General features: G+C 37.1%; 2 protein-coding genes across 6 annotated transcripts in view; one reads left to right on the top strand and one right to left on the bottom strand.

Moving 5' to 3' along the window:
* The window catches only part of LOC107302500 (uncharacterized oxidoreductase ZK1290.5), a 69,328-nt gene extending 57,861 nt beyond the window's left edge, over positions 1–11,467 (bottom strand). For all 3 annotated transcript variants that reach the window (XM_015831610.1, XM_015831612.1, XM_015831611.1), the window contains exon 1: positions 11,332–11,467. In XM_015831610.1, the coding sequence (XP_015687096.1) occupies positions 11,332–11,452 (121 nt within the window). In that variant the 5' untranslated portion in view covers positions 11,453–11,467. The remainder of the gene's footprint in view (positions 1–11,331) is intronic.
* A 126-nt stretch (positions 11,468–11,593) lies between these two features.
* DPH5 (diphthamide biosynthesis 5) overlaps positions 11,594–15,347 on the top strand; it is a 37,220-nt gene continuing 33,466 nt past the window's right edge. Inside the window, exons 1-2 of one of the 3 annotated variants that reach the window (XM_015831607.1) lie at positions 11,594–11,757; positions 14,704–14,890. In XM_015831607.1, coding sequence (XP_015687093.1) covers positions 14,756–14,890 — 135 coding nt within the window. In that variant the 5' untranslated portion in view covers positions 11,594–11,757; positions 14,704–14,755. Of the gene's footprint in view, positions 11,796–14,267; positions 14,290–14,703; positions 14,891–15,347 lie in introns of those variants that run through there. The other 2 variants (XM_015831606.1, XM_015831609.1) reach the window with 2 other exon arrangements.

Raw genomic sequence — 15,347 nt, 5'->3', positions numbered from 1 at the left:
GGTAATATAAATATCCAGGGATGTGAGGTTCTCTCTACCTAAACCTCGATGGGATTCAGGCAGGTGTTGGTGACAAAACTGCAGAAAAGCAGAGAAAATTTCTGCTATGGCTGCTTTGGGGGTCATTTTACATGTGGGGCTAAATGCCTCACCTATCATTATACGGCCTCCTGCCCGATATTAAGAAGACCGGGCTGAAGTGGGAACACTTTTCCTTACCCAAGTCTTAAGATTTATTCAGGAACAGAATGAATATCTACCAGCCATGTAACATATACAGGTAGTCCTCGACTTACAACAGTTCATTTAGTGACCGTTCAAAGTTACAACGGCATTGAAAAAAGTTTTTCACATTGGTGACAATTGCAGCATTCCACATAATCAAAATCCAGACGCTTAGCAACTGACTCATATTTATGACAGCTGCTGTGTCCTGGCGTCATGTGAACACATTTTGTGATCTTCTGGCAACCAAAGTCTATGGGGGAAGGCAGATTCACTTAACAACCATGTTACTAACTTCACAATTTCAAGGATTCCCTTAACAACTATGGAAAGAAAAGTTGTACACTGAGGCAAAACTCAGTTAACAAATGTTTCATTTAGTAACAGAAATTTTAGGTTCAGTTGTGGCCGTAAATCAAGAACTACCTGTAACTGAATTTATATATTAAGTCATAAACTAAGCCTTAGAAACTATAGTTGCACACAGCACATGCCAAAACCAAACGAACCATACTATGGCTTAGCATGAAATATAGACCCAGCTTTTATACCATACTTCTCCTGTGTTCCATACTGCCAATTTTCATCTTTTTTTTCTTTTTAAAAGGAAGCATAAGGCATAGTTTCTTTAAAAAGTTTATCTACAGGAAGGAGGAGGAGATCTGAAACCAGAGCAGAGACAATTGAAAAGCAGGTAATGAAAGCCCACTCCGTGTAGGAAATTTCATAAGCTGTGCTACAGCAGCAGCAGCACACTTTTATTTTCAAATGTCTTTCTGGAGAAAGTGCCAAAATCTTGAAGTCTTTTCTTTCACTCAACACTTTCCCACCGTTGTGAGAACTATTTCTCATTAACAACCAAATTGTTTTCAGATGCTCGGCTATAAGATGTTTCCTTAGAAACCGTTTGGTAAAAGGCTGTGGCTTTCTTCCATAGAAAATCTCAAGCAGTGAAAAGGCAGATTTTCTGGCATAAATCAAATCCAATTTCCAGGGTTCACATTTGGAAAAGAGGAGTCTTATTACAAAACACTGATCTAGACTTGTCAATTATCAAGTGCTTCCTAACGACCACACTTGGTCAAATTTTAATAAAGGTGAGATAAAGAAAACAATGTTGACTTTACTGAAAAGTCCTGAAGGATGTCATATATGGACCAATCTAGAAGTCAGAGAGATTAAAAGAAAATTAAGGGTGGTTGAAATAACAGAGAAACCTGAAAAAGTATGTTTGTAGACAGTTTTGCAATAATGAGATGAAAAGAACAAGATTATATTTTTCAAGCAATTAATTTTTTCCCCAGAATGATCTATTAAATTGTAAACTACCTGTCCAGTTTGGTCTGATTGTTAAGGCACTAGGGTAGAAAGCAGAAGATTGTGAATTCAAGGCCTATCTTAGCCATGAAAGCCAGCTGGGTGACCTTGGGCCAATTACACCCTCTCAGCCCAACTCACAGGGTTGTTGTTGTGGGGAAAATAGGAGGAGGAAAGTATATTGAATATGTTCGCCACCTTCAGTTATTTATAAAAAGAATAAAGGTGGAATACAAAAAAAATTAGAAACAAATTCACTGTATTATATTATTAGATATTAGATGCACAGATAGACTCTAAGATAATCAGACAGAATTACAAATATAGTTGAAGAAAATTGGCCCTTGTTATTGTATCTGTCAAATATCAACATAATACAGTAGAACTCATTCATAGTTTTAAGACTGAGAATTGTGAACAACCTGAGGAAAATTTACCACCATTAAAAAGTACTAGTTACAATTCTATTACTAGATATGAATGGATTATTTTGATAAATAAACATATTTTTAATTTTAATCACCTTCTGTGTTTTATTTCTATTTGATTTTTGTAATTAATTACAGATCCATCAATAGAAAATTATTGGAGAAAGAGGATTATTAACACTTTAAAAATACTGCACTTTTATGAATCCATAACATGCTATAAGATAAATAAATGTAGGCTACAAGCCTATTTTAGTAGAAGGATCAAGCAAGAGAAACATGCTGACTATATTGGAATAAAATGAAGTCCAGTTAATCTTGGGTTCCCCATGCCTCCACTTTTTACAACACAACTCTTCCTATTTCAGCTTAGCTGCAGGATAACTGTTATAAATTATGATGTGTCAGAACAAATAAGTCATAATTTATTGTCATTTTTTATCTGAGCAATTTAGACGGGCAAATATACACAAATACAGTATTTGAGATAGAAACAAAGGACAAGTGTAATCAAGAAAAAACTGAGATGGAAACTAAATTCCTTTCTAATGATTATTCACTTTCTTGAAGAATACTGACTTTCTCCTTCTCTAATAGTCCTGCCAATCTATTCGTTGTGGCCTATAAAACTTAATCAGATTGGGTAACAGCCATATTGTGTCTGTGAAATTGTCAAACCAAACTAAAATTACGAGCTTGTCCTACTTCAATCTGTCCAGAAATGTACAAATTTGCGATGGTGGCAAATATAGTTCGGGTGTAGGATGAGGATGGAGATTCGTTCTTCGAGCTTGTGGGCTGGTTTCTGAATGTTTTGTTACCAGGCTAGCCTGGTAATGAAATGTTCAGAAACCAACCCACAAGCTCGGAGAACAAACCTCCACCCTCATGTACAAGTTTCTTAGCTACCAGGTGAGGTGGAAGAGTATCACCTGAGAGGCCAATTAATTATGCTTGATTTATCATTTTTGTAGATAAAACATAACTGTATATGAAAGTCTCTACCTTCCTAGGATGGATTAAATGAATAATATCACAATCCTATGCATATCAGATATAAAACTCCATTGGTACTTATTTTGTATTAAACAAGTAGGCTTCTAATACACTAAAACACATCACATCTCATGTTCAGAAGCTGGAATCTCATTGATAAAAGGCATCCTACAGTCTTTGTGTACATTCATTCTCTTCCATACCATACTAAAACGCAAGAACTAAGCAATAGAGAATTATTCCTCTAATTCTTCACAGTACTTAACACATATGCATTAGTTGCAAAAGGAAGTTTTTAATCCAGAACTCTGCATGGTTGCTTCTATTGATGAGGCATATCAAAACCTCCCAAGGGAAGCACAAAATCAACATTTCCACACACATTCCCAACTCAGCTGAAGATGCTATGGCTGCAATCCAACCTGTAGTTTCACATGATGCAGCCATTCAGCTCTTCCAGGTTTTGCCAAGATCCTGGCAAAGAAGAGCAATTTTGAATTACAATTGTGATAAACGCACAATCTTTGCTGAATTTAAGAAATACTGTACAAATACAAGCCTGTTACATTATTTAGAGCAGCTCACAACCACAAAATCAGGAGCCTCTCAAGTTCAGAACAAGTAGAGGAAAAAGAGGTTAGATTACAAAATCTTGGAAATTTGCTCTCTACACCTTGAGCTTCCTTTATTCATTTATGAGCATGTTAAGGCAAGATTTCTCTGTTGCCTTTGATCTATTTTCTAATCGAATCTCAGGTTAATGGGGAGGATGTTAATTGTTTGATACCACAAAAATGTCCATCTGTTTTTCTTGTGCAATGTTTTAGAAACATTCATTTCACTGGACAACAAAGATTTTACTTCCTGAACACTTGGCTCTATCTTACAGATTTTTGGCTGCTAACCACGAAAATAACCTGTAATTTAACCTATCATGTAATGTTTTATAGAAATCTGTTTTTTTTCACAATGGCAGTGTATGCCCTTCAGTACCTGTTGGCTATACTGCACACATGAAAGAAACGTATAGAATAAGGCAACATCATAAATTCCTAACAATAAAAATTATCCAGCGCGATTGTCAAAATATACTGTATTAATACTTTATTCAGTCAATTTGCTACAATGTAATATGCAATATAGAGCAGGGGTCTGGTACTGGGCTGCGGCATGCCAGCAACTGGTCCACACAAACAAGCAAAACCCCATCTGCAGGATGCAGGTGGCTATGTTTTGGACGGGGAAGGTTAGGTGTCTTTTTAGAGAGAAGTTCATTGGCCAGGGACCACGGGTTTTCTAACCCCTGGAGATTATATCTCATGGGTTTAATTTGAGATGACCTAAGGTGACGAAAACCGTCCAACGTCCAAGTTAAGGGATAAGACTTAAGAAGTTTCCATTAATTTTTATCCAGATATAAGATATGGTAACTTTGTGGGAAAAGCCAATCTCTAAAATCACTTATAGATTTTAACAGATGGTGTTTATTATTTTCATAATAACCCAGTGAAGTGTGTTAGTTTGAATGTCTCACAGTGCATCTAGTCTAAGAAAAATGTCAACCTTGAATTCCTGAGCAAAATTCAAAATTGTGACTGGTTCACATACTGTATTATGCTCTAAGATGAATTATTGGATGTGTCTTAGTTTATGAGAGAAGACTGGCCAACTGTAGCTTATTCAATACACTATCGATTAACAGTGGTTAGAGGCTCAGTGCAATGTCCAAAATCTGCCCTTGTCAAATTATGCTAGTTCTCTGACAGCAACTGCATGGATATACTATTACATTGTCTATCTAACTTAAAATTATGGCAATTTTCTGAATGTTATGGCAGCAGGAAAGGTCCATGAAATTCAACAAGAATTTTTTCCAAAAACCAGAAAAAAAAACCTGGACTTCAGAAAAGCAACTGTTTCCCCAAAAGTAAGGCCTATCCTGAAAATAAGACCTAGCTTGATTTTGGGGGGTGGGCCTAATATAAGCCCTACCCCCAACATAAGCCCTAGTTTTGGGCCGAGGCACACACCTAAAAATCAAACTAGGGCAGGGTGTGTGTGGAGCTGCCCCACGCGCCCCGCACCTACTCACCTTGCAGCCAGGCAAGGTGCTCCTTCGGTCAGAAGAAGTGGGCCGGCTGGGCGGGGCTGTTGATGCCAGAGTTGAGTATAAAAGGCACCCCCTGAAAATAAGACCTGGTGCCTCTTTTGGAGGCAAAAAAAAAAAAAAAGGCCCGATCTTATTTTCAGGGAAACACAGTATTAAACATTACCAAAGTCTAGCATGAATACCTATCATACAAAGTTCCACCACTTTTGTATGGCAAAACAGTTTTGCTATTACTTGTTTCTCTTCCACAGGTTTCCTTTTTATAAAAAGTTTACACAAATACCTTGCTAATCAATTTTTGTCATGCCACAATACCGTGCTACGTCTCTGTCCTCGGCTTTCAACAAGAACTGTCACACTAAATGGTTTCTAAAGACCTTATTCAGCTAATAAAGCTTCTCTAGCCAATAAATGTTTTCCCAACTATTCTTAGATTTTTTTGTTAAAATGAAACATTTAAAAAGAACTTATTCAAAATCACAGAAGGGTTAATAAAGACTCGCATATTAAAATGAAGCAAAATGTAGAAAAATATGTGATTCCTTTTCAATAGTTTTTAAATTAAACTAAGACTTTTTGGATTCTCCTCCCATCCCCTTCATTGAACTTGGTAAACCTTTAAATTCACTGCAGACAAATCAGACTACTTGAGAATGAACATCTTCCAAAAATATATTGCTCAAAATTACCAATCTTCCTAAGTTGAGGTCAAGCATGGAAACAATGTATGTGTGTTTCTGCATTGGGTTTGATGCCTTTTCTTTATTTTTCCCATTAAAAACACAAGTAACTGTCAACTTACATTTTTCCTTCTCTATTTCCTTCTCCTTTTTATCAAAAGGAGAGGATGCTAATCTCTGAAAACTGACCTCAACAAACACCATCTGTTTATTCTGTTTTATTCTGATTAAGAGAATTATTCCTGCAGACTTCCACAGGCACAAAATACAGGTAGTCCTCAATTTACAACAGTTTGTTTAGTGACCATTCGAAATTACAAATGGCACTGAAAAAGGTGACTTATGACTGTTTTTCAAAAGACCATTGCAGCATTCCCACGGTCAGTGATCAAAATTCAGTTGCTTGGCAACTGACTCATATTTATGACGGTTAGTGTCCCTGGGTCACGTGATCACCTTTTGAGATCTTCTGATAAGCAAAGTCAATGGGCGAGCCAAATTCGCTTAACAACTGTGTTACTAACTAACAACTGTAGTGATTCACTTAACAACTGTAGCACAAAAGGTCGTAAAATGAGGCAAAATTCACTTAACAAACGTTTCATTTAGCAATAAAATTTTGGGTTCAATTGTGGTCGTAAGTTGAGGACTGCCTGTATTATGGCTTGGGATTGAAATGAAGATTGAACAATCTCAGAGAGCACCAAGGACTGACTCTTCATTTCAATCCCAAGCCATAATACAGGCAGTCCTCAACTTACGACCACAATTGAACCCAAAGAACTTAATCTTGTATCAGAGAGTCCTGAGTTTATTCTCAGAGAGACTTGATGCTTCTTCTCAGAACTCCAAAAAAGGTAATAAACAATAAACACCTACTTATTTTACATAGTTCTCCTCTAGTGAAACTGAGATCTGGGAAGCATTACTGAGAGTTAGTGTGATTGTGTAGATGACTAAACAGAGAGATGATGGATCAGGGGCTTGTTTTTTTCTTGGTTTTCTTATTTTTACTGGTTTAATATTGCTATAAGCTGCTTTGAGTTATTTCTGACAAGATAGGCAGCCATAAAAACCTTTTAAATCAGTGGTTCTCAACCTTTTTAATGCCGCGACCCCCAACCGGTCGTAAGTCGAGGACTAAACCGGTCGTAAGTCAAGGACTAAACCGGTCGTAAGTCGAGGACTAGGTCGTAAGTCGAGGACTACCCAACCGGTCGTAAGTCAAGGACTTTCCCTGCGCGGGAGTGCCACGCATGCGTGGTTCCGCCCCCTGCGCCGGCCGAGGCATAGCTGGCAAGTGGCAGAGACGGAGCAGGCCGACCACCAGCTGGCCCAGCCCAAGGGAGGTAAGGCACCCGCCAGAAAAGGGGGAAAAAACGGCAGACAGCCTTGCTTGGCGACCCCCGTGAAATGGTCGATCGACCCCAAATGGGGTCGCGACCCATAGGTTGAGAACCGCTGTTTTAAATAAATAAATCCTATGGCCAGGTCCAGTGATAATGTTCTATTTCTAAACAGCAATCAGATCAGAAGCATCAAAGACAATCCCTCCCTATTAGACTAATGCATTTAATTTTTTAAAGGATTATTCAAATAATGAAACACTGAAAATATGAAGTATGCTATATAAAGTCTAATTAACAACATTTAAGCAAGTGTTTTGCTGTTTCTTGACAGATAAAATAAAGTCTCCCACATGTTAATTACATCAACAATAAATTTAATATCATAAGCATAAAACAAAAATATTTCTTTTCCTACAATATTTTGTTTTTAGAGGTAGTAATTATTATACATAACAGGGAAAATGACTGTTATAGAGCACAATACAGACAACCTAAATTTTCCTTAATACATAGACTATATTTACATGACACACCAAACCACAAACCAGCTAACCACATTTAATCCTAGCATAAAGTGCAAACTCAGTTGGGGGGGGGCTCTTCATAATTCTCTGAGTCATTCAAATCCATAAATGTTTGTTGAAGAAATGTGGTTAAATTAGCTAGCAGTACATTTGCTATACAATCACTGCCATAAACTACTTAAATTCCCAACTACTCTACCAACTTATTTATTGAGGTTGGTGGAATGTATACTTTTATTATTTCAGCATATTCAATATTAAAGGAACTGATTATCTGCTACACGAAGGAAGGGCTTTCACCTCTGCCATATCCTCAAGCTCAAGAAATTTGCATTTCTTGCTCCTAGTTGATATACTAATGCTAACCATACACAGTTGTCCCCCACCCACACAGCCATTCAAGAATTTAAGCCATTCTTAAGCCATTCATTTGTATCCGGTAACAGACTAACTGAGATTTGTAAACTTTACCATTCTATGAATGAATAAAACTTAAGATTTCTGGGCAAGGTATAATATACCTTTAACTAAAGCATAAATAAGTTTCAGCATAATTTCTTGACTTAAATTTTATTATTCTTTAGCTTTTTTTCCCCCTAGTATCCATCAAAAACCTCCATTTTGAAAGGCTATTAATTTTAAATGATGGGGAAAATTCTGAACTTCTTTAACACATACACATTATAATCACTCAGATGACTCAGAATGACCCAGAGTGCATTCCACACTAGAAGTCTCAAGCACTGCTGTGAGCAGTAGATGATTTTGACAGATGTCTAGACCCACTGGTTCAGCCATCTCACAAGTCTAGCCTTAAGCTTTGCTCACTGTTTCGTCTGTGCAAAATCTGCCGTAGGTTTGCTTATGTATTATAGGACTAGACTTTGACAGATTCCTGCTTTGTTTGTGCAAATCCCTTGTCTGGGCAAAACAGTATTACTGTCAAAACCTGTTGTGTATTTTTCTCCTCATTTTGGCTTTGGAAACCTGGGGCTGGCTTGCACAGGAAAAGTAGGAGCAAGTTTTGGTACTTTTCCCATTTTGCTTCTGTAAGCTCGGATCAGCTTAAAAAAAATGCAATCTGTATCTAAGTTACTCTCAACTCCCACCGTCTGAGAATCCCTCCACTAAATTAAGCAAACATTTACTTGGGAATAAATCTTATTGAATGTAATGGGACTTTGTTAAAATGGATTGCTTTTGAAACATATGAGAAGAGGGTGTTTAACTGTATGCAACATGCCTCCTTGGGAGTAGAATAGCGTAACTTTATTGTCACTTTAAGTGTACGCTAATCAGCATACATTAAAATGAAATTTCATTACATACAGCTCTCAAAGGGTCACCACCTACAATAAACACTACATAAATGTGACAAAAAATACATTATTGGAAATATGTCAGTATAATACAGTAAACAAACAATAAAAATACCCCCTCAAAACTTTGGAGAATGAAATCTCTTGAGAATATTTCCTGCTAATAAGACGGAGTCGTAATAAATTCAATGGAATCTTTCTTAAGGTTAAAAATAAGACTGTAGCATATATACTGTTATAGTAATAAGAATTTCTTACTCAAATTTAAGAGAGGAATTTTCATTTAGAATTTATTTGTATCTAACCCTTTATTATTCCTACAAATAAGGTGGCAAACAATACCTTTCAGTCAACCACATTAGAAGTCCTCAACATGCAACCGTAATGGAGATTACCCACTAGAGTCATATGACATGACAATCATAAAATGGGTCACATAATTTTACAATGATTTTTGCAGTGGTTGTTAAGCAAATGTGGCAGTTGTAAGTGTGAACCCATTGTTCATTATCAGTGCAGTTCTGCTACAATTGGAAGTGCCACTTTCCAGCAAAACCATTGTAAAACTCAGTCAAAGGGTGTTGCATATGGCTATAAATGTAACCCTGTTGCCAAGAGCCTGAAATCAGTCACATGACCACAGGTGGGGAGGAGACTGTCAGAACTTCAGATACAGGTCATAAGTCTCCTTTTTCAGATACATCGTAACTTCGACCTGTCACTGAGCAACCGGTCATAAGTTTGGTAATAATATTGAGATCATAAAGAGTACATTCAACACAAAGGACAAATTAGGGCAGACGTTCCCAACCAGGGGTGCTCACAATATTCCAGGGGGTGCGAAAACTTGGGTTTTCAAAATTATAGTGTATATGCATAATTCGTTGCCATTATTTCAAACTTTTGTAAGGGGTGCGAGAATATATCAGAAGTGCTCTAGGGGTACGAGGTATAGAAAAGGTTGGGAGCCGCTGAGTTAGGATTGCTGTCTTTTAAGTAATACTTTCCAAAATGCGTGCTACCAGAAATAAATTAAACCAGAGGTGGACAAGCTGAGGACTTTAGCATAACTTGGGAAATCTTCTTCAAAATATTAATTCAGATGCATTAGGAACTACCTGATCTTCTTATGGCAATACCTGGACTGAGAGGCGGAAAAAACAGTTTATATAAAAAGCTAAGCTTTGGCCTTACTCATCACCAATGCTCAATTCCTAATATATATCTAGTCCAGTATTTCTCAAAGTGTGGTCCGCAAGATCAAAATTTGCCAGCTCATATTGAAAACAGAGGCAATATTAATCACATCAAATAATCATGAGACATGGTAGTGGCAAGAAATGCATCAATTTTAAACTTTAATGTGGTAAATATCAATAAATATAACCCATCCAAACAAAAGTTCTTTGGGGTTGCTCTATACTTTTTAAAACTGGGAAGAGGTCTTGAGGGGGGAAAAAAAGTTTAAGACACTACGATCTAGAACAGTGTTTCTCAATCTTGACAATTTTAAGGCATGTGGACTTCAACTCCCAGAATTCCACAGCCAGCATTGCTGGCTGTGGAATTCTGGGAGTTGAAGTCCACATGCCTTAAAATTGTCAAGGTTGAGAAACACTGATCTAGAAGAATGCAGTTTAAAAGAAAAATTAAGTACTCCAAAAACCAAAAATACTTACCTAAAGATGGAACATGTATAGCATATTTCTATAGCACTATTCTGCAAATAATCAGCCTGCCCTAAGACTGAGTTATAGTGTTCCTTACCCAAGTACATACGACTTGCCAGTTTGTTCAAAAACATCCAGTGCAAACATAAGCTAAATGATCTTATAAGAAACTGCCACTAGATTTCTAAATGAATCACATCTCTGAGCTTCCAGAGAGGAAGCTACCTGATTTAATGACTCTTGGCAGAAAAGTGCTGCCCAAGAAGAGGACTACTGTTTTGACACTGCAATCTTACATATAATTACTCAGAAGTCTTAAGTGAAAGAGATTTATTCCAAGGTACAGAATCACTGCCCCTATCTAGAATAAGTGTATTAATAAATATATACAGTTGCATAGCAGCAATTGCATATTGTCAACCTGATTTTTTTTCAAATGTGTCCAGTACAATATCCTGCTTAATTTGGGTGGATAGAGCTTGATGTCAGACATTATTACTCTGAGCAACGAGGATGGAAGCTGTAGTTCAGAGCACCTGGAGGAATGCACAACGTTGCTTTACAGCAGGCAGGTACAGGATGAATACTAAGGCGAAATGAAGCTCAAAGGCAAGGAAAAGACGCATGCACCTGGGCGATCATGTTTTATCACATTTATAATTGCTCCTCTTGTTTTCGCAATCAGACGAGCAGGGGGGGATCCGTGCACTTACCCAGCCCCAATATGGGGATGTTTAAGCCATTAGAAAGGGGAACAGTAGGCACCCCCAATACTTTGCCGGACTCCCAGGTGCTCATCCTGATCTGCCTGCACCTCAGCACCAAAGGCACCATCCAGTCACTCCCGTCATCACCTCTCCGGGCGGAAACAAGTCAGCAGAAACCCACCGAGAAAGCAAAGAAGCCAGAATCTTGCTGCCGTAAAATTGTCGCAAGGTAAGGGCAATATTGTTTTACGGCACTGAAAGACCCCGGAAGCGAAGGCGAAAGGGGGAAGAGGAGAACGCTAGCTGGAAGGCAGGTGCAAGCGGGAGGGAAAGGGTACCGCTGCGCCGGGCAGGGGGTTCTACGGGGTCTCAGCCAATAGGAAGGGAGGAAGAGCTTCCGACGACATGCTAAGCAGACCCTCATTTGCATAGGTAAAGAAACCGAGCGTTCTATACCGATGAATGAGGAGGTGAGGTTCTGCAAAATTGAGCACATCTGTATAAGGGCGGGGGAGGGGGACGTCGAATTTCTCGTGTAGAGACTTTACGGTTCCCGTGTCTGTCTTTCTGTGAGGAGTCCTGGGTTGTTTACACGCATTGTTCTGCCAATTTTATAAAGTGCTGTCAATTGTTTTAGTTATTATTTAGATTTTTATACTGCTAGTTCTTCCAAACTAATGGCTGCTTATAACAATTGCAAGCATGCAATATAATGTTTATGGTAAAATTAACCCAATTTCCAAACAATATAATACAAGATAGAATGTACATAACAGCAGCAACGATTAACCAATTACTACTGTGCCATTCTTTTTCTTTTTTTTTTAATGTGAGGTAGGTTAGGTAAAGAGAATGAATGGGCAGTAGTCCCAAAGGTGCTTTTTTTTCAAGAGGAAACTGAACTTTCTTGTTTTTCTTGGAAGACGTTTCGCTTCTCATCCAAGAAGCTTTTTCAGCTCAGAAGCTTCTTCCAAAAAAAAACAAAACACCCCATAACCCCAAGAAAGTCCAGCACCTTTGGGACAACCATGACCTGGATGACTGAGAATCTCCATAGAAGAGTGGCCAGTACATTCATCCAATGAGTAACCTTGGTGGAATGTACTACCCTAGACTGGGATGGAGATTCGAGTTAGAAACAATTGGATTCGATTGACCTAGCTCTTAAAAAAGCATTTTTAGAATTACATTTCCTAGAGATGAAGCTTGTTTCCCAGAAAGCCCAACGACTATCAAGCAGTAATTGTATTATTCCTAAAGGATTTAGCTTCGTTGGAAATTTGAATGAACTTGATAACTGAATTTCAGTGCAGAAGGTTAATCAGATAACAAAGCTGAATACAGTATGTTCTTTTATTAGTAACAAAGTGTATGTGCATTCAAACACTATACATTCAGACAATATTTTAATACTTGATTTTAATATATTTTGCTTATTATGCAGTTGCAAATATTTATTATTGAAGCCTACTTTTTAATAAAAATTATGGGAATTCTTTAATTCTCCAGCTCATTTCATTGGCTGGAGAGAAGTATCTTGATTGAATTTCTGCAGCTGAGATCTCAACATGTTAGGCTAAAATATAGAATATTGTGTGAACTCAGGCAATGTGTACAAGGTACAGTTTGGGTTGTTAATTATTTCACTTCGTCAGGAATGAGGATAATGTGCAAATATAGCCTGTGCTTAATACAGAGCTGGAGAACTTTGGAAACAAGGATGCCTGGAAATAGATTGGACTAGGTCAATGTTTTATAGGAAGGGTGATCAGGAATGCAGTTATGTTCTAGTCTTTTCATTCTTTTTTTAAAAAAAGATGCTTGTGTCCAAAGTTGATACCAAATATTATTCAGCTGGAGCATGTCTCATTTTTAGAAGCTTATAAACTCCTGGGAGTTCATAAATATTGTCAGTATGATGAATTATTGATAAATCATTTTTTTGCTTTGTAACAGTTTCTTATGGATACAATTTAAAAATTAAAAGAAAATGAAGTTCTGATAAGAAATTTCAGAATTAGATGAGAATTGCCGCTGAAGGACTGCTGAGTAGTTAGAAACCTGGCTTTGGAACAAAGAGTACATAAATTTTATATGAAAGCCCAAGGGCTTACTGGAAAAAAAAAGTAAACCTAAGAAAAGTGGATAATATATTAAAAGGGGGAATGCATAGGATTAAGGGTAGAGTATAAAACTTTTAAATCAATTAAATAAATGCATGTGTAAAATGAATATTTTGCCTTTGGTAATGGTTAAAGCATAGGTGTCAAACTCGATTGCATCACGTGATGTATTGTGATGGTTTTTTTACTTTGCGGAGCTGGGGTGGGCGTGCCCTGCGCATGATGCATCTGGACCATGGGGCACCAGTACAATTTTTTTAGTTATTATTTAGATTTATATACTGCTAGTCCTTCCAAACTAATGGCTGCTTATAACAATTGCAATCATGCAATATAATGTTTATGGTAAAATTAACCCAATTCCCAAACAATATAATACAAGGTAGAATATACATAACAGCAGCAATGATTAACCAATTACTACTGTGCCATTCTTTTTCTTTTTTTTTAACCAGTGGTGAATGATAATTAGAAAAGCCTTTTTAATTTCGCCACATCAGCTTTACACTCACTAATGGCATAAAGTAATCGGCATATTGATTGTGGTTGTGTAGGTATCAGACATGTGAATAGTATTGATGTAATGGTTAATGTTGAACAATATCTCTCTATGATCCATATTTTGGAATATTAAATTTTAATAACTACCGGTATATTTCCTACATCCAATTGTATTTCATATCTAAGTCTATTGGTTTTGTTTTTATAACTTCAGAGCTTCAAAGTAATGCATTGTATGATCAAGTTATTCCAAGAACTTTTGCAGTAATTTTTTTCCACTATATTTGAACTAGAGGTAGTCCTCGACTTACGACCAACATTTGTGTTGCTAAGTGAGACAGTTGTTAAGTGAATTTTGCCCAGTTTTACGACCTCCCTTGCCACAGTTGTTAAGCAAATCACTGCAGTTATTAACATGGTTGTTAAGTGAATCTGCCTTCCCCATTGACTTTGCTTGTCAGAAGACTGCAAAAGATGATCACATGACCCTGGGACACTGCAGCTGTCATAAATATGAGACAATTGCCAAGCATCCGAATTTTATCTGAATCATGTGACCATGGGGATGTTCAATGGTTGTAAGTGTGAAAAATAATCATGTCATTTTTTTCAGTGCCATTGTAATTTTGAACGGTCACTAAATGAACTGTTGTAGCTTGAGGACTACCTGTATAGAAGTTCTCAAACTTCCTATGTTCTATTATCAAGCTTTAATATTTGATTTTCATTGTATTTTTGTCTGTTTCATTGACAGGTGTAAAAATCCTCCATACCAAAGCATTTCTTGTTTGGTTTTGTTTTTAAAAATGCTTTACTTGATTGGCCTTGGACTTGGAGATGCCAAAGATATTACAGTAAAAGGGCTGGAAGTAATAAAGCAGTGTAGCAGAGTATATTTGGAAGCCTACACTTCTATCCTAACTGTTGGAAAAGAAGCACTGGTATGTGAATAAAGGCAGGGCGAAGTGTAAAATAATATCAGAGCAATAAAAACGGTATTCTGATCCCTAATCTGGTGTGAAATGTTCTAGATAATATTGCATCTAGTTACTATATCTTGATTTAGTCCACACATAATGGGACTACCTCTGTGGAGGAAAATTAGAATACAGACACAAACAGGCAACTTTATAAATTAAACTTTTGTTTCCTGATCATATATATGCATTTACATAATTCTGAGCCAAAGAGTTTGAATGTTTTAAAAGTTTGACATTAGATTATCATGACTCTTTAGTGATAAAAGTATTACATTCTGACTGGTAAGATATAGGCTTGGCATTAAAGTTGGATGCCCAGTTTCCAGTTTGTTCCCAACCCATAAGATTGGAAACACAATAGGGCCAATTACATGAATGTTTATACTGTATAAGAACTCAACAGCTACGTCATAATCAT

The sequence above is a fragment of the Protobothrops mucrosquamatus genome, unplaced genomic scaffold, assembly GCF_001527695.2.
Source record: "Protobothrops mucrosquamatus isolate PMUCROS unplaced genomic scaffold, P.Mucros_1.0 scaffold_267, whole genome shotgun sequence".
Classification (NCBI taxonomy): domain Eukaryota; kingdom Metazoa; phylum Chordata; class Lepidosauria; order Squamata; family Viperidae; genus Protobothrops; species Protobothrops mucrosquamatus.
This window is presented reverse-complemented; position numbering and strand designations above follow the sequence as displayed.